This window comes from Saccostrea cucullata, unplaced genomic scaffold (assembly GCF_032062105.1).
Source record: "Saccostrea cucullata isolate Sc308-1 unplaced genomic scaffold, CSIRO_AGI_Scuc_v1 ctg7931, whole genome shotgun sequence".
NCBI lineage: Eukaryota > Metazoa > Mollusca > Bivalvia > Ostreida > Ostreidae > Saccostrea > Saccostrea cuccullata.
In genome coordinates this window covers 9,765-17,181 of record NW_026927249.1, presented here as the reverse complement: position 1 = coordinate 17,181, position 7,417 = coordinate 9,765, and the positions used below count along the sequence as shown (strand labels likewise).

Genomic DNA, 7,417 nt, shown 5'->3' with positions numbered 1-7,417 from the left:
TCTCACATTTTTTTTATTGTTCTTTGATTATTGCAATCCCATTGGATTGCTTTAGGTAGGTTAATCCTTGTCCATCATTACCTAACAGTTACACATCCAGAACAAATTTAGGCTAACCATCAATTTTAAAAATGGGAGCAATTCAACTGCGTCATTTAAATTCAGAGGGAAGTAAATCCTGTTTAATCCTTAAAAAAACCTTAGTGTGCGGTTTAAAGAATCTAAAGATGAGAAACTTTATAAACAGAAAAGTTATCGAAAAGGAATACAAAACATATTTTGATAATGATAGGAGGATTATGATTCAAATATCATTATATGGATGCATTTTTGAAAACAAACTGCACCTCCTGCTCGCTCAAAGACTTTGCTGATTCTTATTTTTTTCATAAAAGAAATGATGATATACATATTTCTTTACAACGGACAAACACTTGTTTTCAATTGTTTAAAGTTGAAGTCACTCTACATATGTTTGATGCATAAAAAGTTTAATTTGCACAGCAGCGTCTGTCAGCATCAATTTTGCTTTTTATTTTTCAAATTAAACTTAACTTCTTGCATATATGACATTAAGTTTTGCATATTTAACATGACTTTCTTCAACAATTCAGGTTTTTCCTAGTTAACTTTTTCTAAAATAGCTGAAATAGCATCATCATCTTTTAAGGTCAGTTTATATATGCTATTAAAGCTATCCAAGTACTTTTTACCAGTGAAGGTTTCCAGTCTTTGGCAGATATCTGACATCATTGACCAGATGTCATCGAATTCTGCCTGAGAAATGGAGGCTGAGCTTACGTGTGCAGCAAGTCTGTTTCGTATTGACCTAATTCTCTCGATATCATCACCCACTCTCACCTCTCCTACTGCAGGCTCTTCTCCCCACTTTCCTTTTGTTGGCTAAGGGATCTTTGAACAAATGTTTCTTTTCAACTTGTATCTAAATGAAATATCAAATTCCTCAAATCCAGTTTATGATTATAATTAAGCTTATCCAAACGCTTTTCACCAATGAAACTTTCGAGTGCATTGCAGATTTTCGAGTTCTTCAACAAAGTGTTACAGAATACATTATTTACTATACTAGTCCTGCAAACGTTATATGAGTAAAATTTATTATTTCTGAAAGGTTACTGCCAGTCTTCAATTTCGTTTTAACGTCATCATTTGGGACTTTAATTCTTGAACATCTGAGACGACTGTCTTCATTAGTTCATGTTGATCTTTGACAAACTTTTCTATGATAGCTTTTATAGCATCTTCCCCTTCCTCTTTTAGAGCAAGTTTCTGAATCCCTTTAAGACTATCCAAGTACTTCTTTCCAGTGAAGGTTTCTAGTCTTTGGCAGACATCTGACATCGTTGACCAGGTGTCATCAAATTCTGTCTGAGAGATGGAGGCTGAACTCACATGTGCAGTCAATCTATTTCGTATAAACCTTATTCTTTCGATATCGTCACCCACTGTCACCTCACCTGCTGTTGGCTCTTCCCCCCATTTTCCTTTTGTTGGTTTAGGAATCGTTGAACAAATGTTTCTTATCAACTTGTATGTTAATGAAATATCAAATTCCTCGTATCCAGAATTCTTTGTTTTAATCAAAAAATCTTCTTGATCTGAGTTCAGCTTCAGATTCATCCTCTTTTTGTTTGATAATAAATCCACCTTGTTCTCAATATCGGATGCAGGAATTTCTGATTCTAGAATATCTCTGTATGCTTTATTCAACACATCGTTTGTAGCCATGCCAAGTTTTGCAAACCTAGACTGGCCTCCTAGGTTTTGTCCAGAGGCAACAGGAGTACTTGAATCACTCGCCTCTCTCTAAAACAAAATAGGAAAAGTGAACCAAACTTAGCTAAAATACATACCACGGTAATAATAATTAATAAAGATCAAAATCTATAAATATTATTCCACATGTATTGAGCCAAGCTAAAACATACTGCAAGTACGGTTTGTCACTGTTTTTAAATTCCATGGTGACCATCACAAAGGGTCCACTTTGAGACCAAAGAAGGGAAATTATCGTGAAAAAGATTATAATCTACCAGTAAATTTCATCGAGTTGGTGACATCATATTAATTTGGAAAATTAGGACTAAGGTGAAATAAAAAGAATTATTTGAACAGAAACATATTTTACTCAGATTCTGTAAAACCTTGGTACCTAAACCATGAGACAATTTGCATTAAAAATTAACAAGGTCACTATTGTCCACGTTGTTTGTGATATGTTGATTTACCCGACATAGTAGACATACCCTTAATTCATCAACTTCTTTTGAAAAAGAATTGTTTTACGAAGAATATGCTCTTGCGTATTGAATCAACTATGAGATATTTAAATAAGGGACGTTGACGATGACTTAATCAGATTTATTGTAATTAATATTTAAAATGTTAATGCTGGCTTGACATTGATCTCCTTTCCAATATAAAATACACATGAATATCAATATAGAGTAGTTGTTATTCATATATTAGTATCATGCTTCACGTAACAATTAATTTCGGTATGAACAGAAAATCTCATTAAATTCCTGAAATGTAAGGGCACCATTGGTGTGACTTGTAGTAAAATCAACAGTTTTCTTATGAAATTGAGGACAAATACGGCTGAAAATTAAGTGGAATCTCACTATAATTGCAAAATACCAATAATATAGCGAAACTTACGTTTCCCTCCAAACTGATGAATAATAATATTCCTACATTAAAAAATTATGGACATGAATGTATTTTCTATGTTAATGAGCAAATGACTTAAAATATCTCCAAATCATCACACACTCTCGGGTTATAAGCATTTTTCTGAAAGTGATTTTAAATTTGACAGATGATCTTGCTTTAAAATCTAGGCACACCTGTAATTAGTCTTATTGTAAAGTATTGACTTCTATTGTCATTTCATTTTTTTTGTAATTGGCACATTTTTTTTTACTTTTTTACATAATATGCTGAAGATAAATATTTAGATATACCAACAGACAGACAGACGGACATGATTCCTAAATACCCTTAAGTTTTTGTTTGCCGGGGGGGGGGATAAAGATTAATATAGTTACCTTTTCCCAGAATCCCAGAGTGGTTTCTACATTTATCACATGTTTCTCTCGAAGTTGACACTCGCACTGAATTTCTTTTGCCTTGATTGTGGACAGCTCACTTGCTAGGGTAAAAGATAGATCTTTCTCATTACAAATAACAAATTGACATTTGTATCCTCTGTGGAATATTTTTGTGTGAATAAATGTTTCTGTCAATTTTTCTATGGCTTTTTCAATGGAGTCCCCAATTTCATTTGATACTTCTTTGTCTACAGTTAATGGTTTGATTCTGAACACTTGCAATTCAATATCGTCATTAGATATGCCAACAACAACAGTGTGTGAATTGTGATCAAACACTGCTGCTGTTTGATAAAGACACAGGCTTCCTTCATTGTCTTCATCTTTAGCAACACTCCATCGAAGAGAACTTATGCAGTATGCTACCAGTCTGTAGAACACAAACATGGCAAAGGAAGTGAATCTGAAGCACAAAATGGATGAGCATTCCCATTTATCTTCACGGAAGTCAGCTTCAAACTGCTTTTTGTTCATACACGGGACATACCATGACATGCCACCTTCTGAAACAGCCCAAGAGGACTTTAAAGGTACCAGCATTTGAAGTTTCTCCATGTATGGCATAATTTCACTTTTATGTTTCACGTAAGAGGGTTCATCTTTCCAGAAAGCATCTATCACTTTATCTTTTAGTTCTCCTGTTTTGTTGAATGATTTCCATTCTTTGATTAATTTTCTTTTACAGTCTTTAGTGATGTGGTTTTCATCAGCAATCACCTTGCTGAAAGCATTAGCAAACCACTGAATGTCTAGTATAACATGTTCCCGCAATTCCACTTCTTCAAAGTTCAAAAGAAGGCCATTGTCATGGAAACATTTTAAAAAATCTGACATCTCCCCATCACCTTTGATTTGGTATTCATTAGGGAGAGATGAGTTTATCTTCCAGATTTCACTCAGGGACAAAACCTTCCAGCCTCCTTCATACAATAACTGCTCCATTAGAGCCCACGAAGAAGGCAATTCAACTTTTGTATTGTTATTAATATCTGTAAATAATTCCACTATGGACTTTTTCATTGACTCCAGGTTTTTCTTGGTATTATCATTAAGTTTCTTTAAACCTACTGCATATTCTCGATCATTCAGAGACTCACTTAACCAATCTCTGTCCTCGTCTGGTACAACATTCCAAAACTCCCCAAAATACTTTTCTATTTCCTAAAGAAGTAAACAAAGCAAGCATTAAGATATTTAAACATATTATTGTGTGACACATTTTGTAGTAAAATAAATGTAAATTAAATGTTGTTTTTTTTTTTGTATTTTTGAAGTATACACTATTATTATTGAAAATTCTAAAGACAGGGTGGGATCAGATATTTTTTTTGATATACTGGGATCAGATATTTTTTTTTGATACACTGGGATCAGAATTTTTTTTTTGATAGGCTGGGATCAGATATTTTTTTTTGATACACTGGGATCAGATATTTTTTTTGATACACTGGGATAAGATATTTTTTTTGATACACTGGGATCAGATTTTTTTTTTGATACACTGGGATCAGATATTTTTTTTTGATACACTGGGATCAGATATTTTTTTTGATACACTGGGATCAGATATTTTTTTTGATACACATTTTTATCAGCTTGAATACTAACATCCGAAGATTTTGATTCCGTGTGTGTGGCAACAAGAAACAGTGGTGCCTTTCTGCCTCCAAATGTCTTAATTGAGGTTATCCAAAACTTCAAGTAGTCTGAAAGAGAAAAAAATTTGTAATCTAAAACAATCGCTCACATGAACACTGTTGCTAGAATGAAAGCACAAATCAATTTATTATGGAAAAGCTTAAACCCATACGTAGTCCCAACCAATCCTTACACGGTACGATTTGAACAAAATTTAATCTACGCTAACTAAGGATGCTTGCATATACTTCTTCGACTACATGTGGATTTATTGCCTTTTACATTTGAACTAACTTTGTATCCGCCCCTCAGCCAAACTAAATATGACCAATCATGCTTTGCTGTCCTTGAAATATTTTCCCTATATATTCCTAAGTTATCATGGTTATACTTTGTTCGACCATTGTGGAACCATCCTATCCCTGGGGGTCATGATTTGAACAAACTTGATTCTACACTACCTGAGAATGCTTCCATATACATATGTAAGAATAATCAATTATAACTGTGCTATTCTTGAGAAGAAGATTTTTAAAGAATTATTTTCCTATATATTTCTATGTAAAATTTTGATTGGCCATTTTGGCCCCACCCATCCCTGGGGGTCATGATTTGAACAAACTTGAATCTACACTACCTGAGAATGCTTCCATATAAGTATGATCAATCAATGGCTTTGCTATTCTTGAGAAGATTTTTAAAGAATTTTCCAAAATATTTCTTTATAATTTTTTTTATAAATTTGAAATCTCGTTCCCAACTCAAATTTGACACAGGAAAGAAAAGTTTTTAATTTTTTTCTGAAAATTCAAAACCTTGAGCGGAGGGTTTGTAAAACTGAAAATAGAATAAATCCTGGCCTTAAATATGTAATTAGATCATTAGTATATTAACCAGGAGCAAAGGATAAGAAGTTCAAAGAATTCATGCATTTCACTATATAATCATAAATAGAGCCCCACCCTAAAACAAGAATCCCTGACCCTGGGGCCATAAAATTTACAATTTTGGTAGAGGTCCTCAAAACCACCAAAATTAATTTTGGCCCTATCCCTCAGGCTCCAGGGGGGCAGGGATCATGAAATTCACAATTTTTGTTCCCCGTAACCCAAAAATACTTTGTGCCAAATTTGGTTGAAATTGGTTCAGAGGTTGCAGAGAAGAAGCTTAAAATGTTCAAATGTTAACTCACGACGACGGAAAAAAACAGATAGCAATATGTCACCTGAGTTTACTCAGGTGACTTAAAAAAATTCTCTAGTATAAATTTCTATGTAAAACTTGGAATGGTCATTATGGCCTTGTCCTACCACCGGGGGGTCATGGCTTGAACAAAGGAGAATCTACACTATCTACACGTAGCTATATCCCCTCCACAACTGTATGTAGCTGGGTGATGGGATAATAATGTTTCTTTGAATATTTCAATTAATTAAACAAAATGATAACTGAATATCTATTGTCAGTTAACAAATTTATAATTAGTTGCCTAGACTCTGACCCTACCTAAAAACTTGACATTTTACGAGTGTTTTACCTTTGTAAGTCCAAACGGAGAAGATTGATCCTTCTTGATTGTCTTTCTCTCTATCCACAACATCCTCAAATCTCTTAGTCATGTCCAACACAAGGATAAAGAAGGCCTTTGGTGTTACGTAAATTTGGTGGCAGGCATAATACGCTAACTGTCCAGCAAAATCCAGCATGCTGACAGTTGGTAATTTTTCTTTTTCAGACAAGATTTTTTCGAAAATTTCATCCTTCAACATAGCTGTGGCTTCTGAGGAAAGAACACGGGCCATTGTCTCTACTGTATTCCGTTCTTCTTTGCCTTCAGTTGGAGAAATGGACGTCTCAACTTTCTCTTCTTCCTTTTCTTCTCTGCTATATAAAACTACTTCAGTGCTTTTATCAGTACTTTTTAGCTCCAAATTGTCTTCTTTTTCATCTGTATCAGAGATGTCAACTGTACTGCTTGGGTCTGGTATCAAATCTGCAGTGTTTATCCTGATAAATGTCTTCAGTGGTGAGTCATCATCAGCAACCGTAAAAGAAGAAATTATCATTTAGTAAATAATCCTTGGAATAATAATTGGTTTTTTCCAAAGTCTTACAGGGATGAAAATGAATGAACAGTATACGATTACAATTGATACTTGTCTATAGTATGTAAGGTATTCAACTTTTACAAATATGTTTTGTCACTTGCCTGCGATTCAAAACACAGACTTTGGTATACAACGTGGCTATTGGCCACTTGTTACTTATGACAATAAGACACACTGGCTCTCTGTTCACTGTGATAAAGTATAAAACAAGTGTATCTATAGTCTTCCTCATTCATAAATATTTTATCAGCGACTCTAACTCTGATCACCACAAAACATGATAATTCATACATGTAAATTTTTTTCTAAATATAAAATAATCATTAGGTCAATATTTAAAATGCTTTCCAGGAAAGAACCTGACTTTGTGCATGTTTTGCCCATTTAGACCAAACACTCATTTTCATTTTGTTTCTTCCCGTGGGGATCCGGGTTAGAATACGTCCTCAGTACACCCTTGCTTGTTGTAAAAGGCGACTAAATGGGGTGGTCCTTAGGATAAGACCGTATAAACCGAAGATAGATAAAGATCCCTCC

At 34.0% G+C, this 7,417-nt stretch overlaps 1 protein-coding gene across 1 annotated transcript; it reads right to left on the bottom strand.

The window, feature by feature from the left end:
* Positions 1–1,146: 1,146 nt before the first annotated feature.
* Positions 1,147–6,909, bottom strand: LOC134273860 (uncharacterized). The gene is made up of 4 exons (XM_062756083.1): positions 6,310–6,909; positions 4,743–4,840; positions 3,072–4,295; positions 1,147–1,827 (listed from the first exon to the last, which is right to left on the bottom strand). Exons 1-4 carry the CDS (start codon positions 6,836–6,838, stop codon positions 1,147–1,149), a joined length of 2,532 nt encoding a protein of 843 aa, XP_062612067.1. The 5' UTR covers positions 6,839–6,909.
* Between the last annotated feature and the right edge of the window lie 508 nt (positions 6,910–7,417).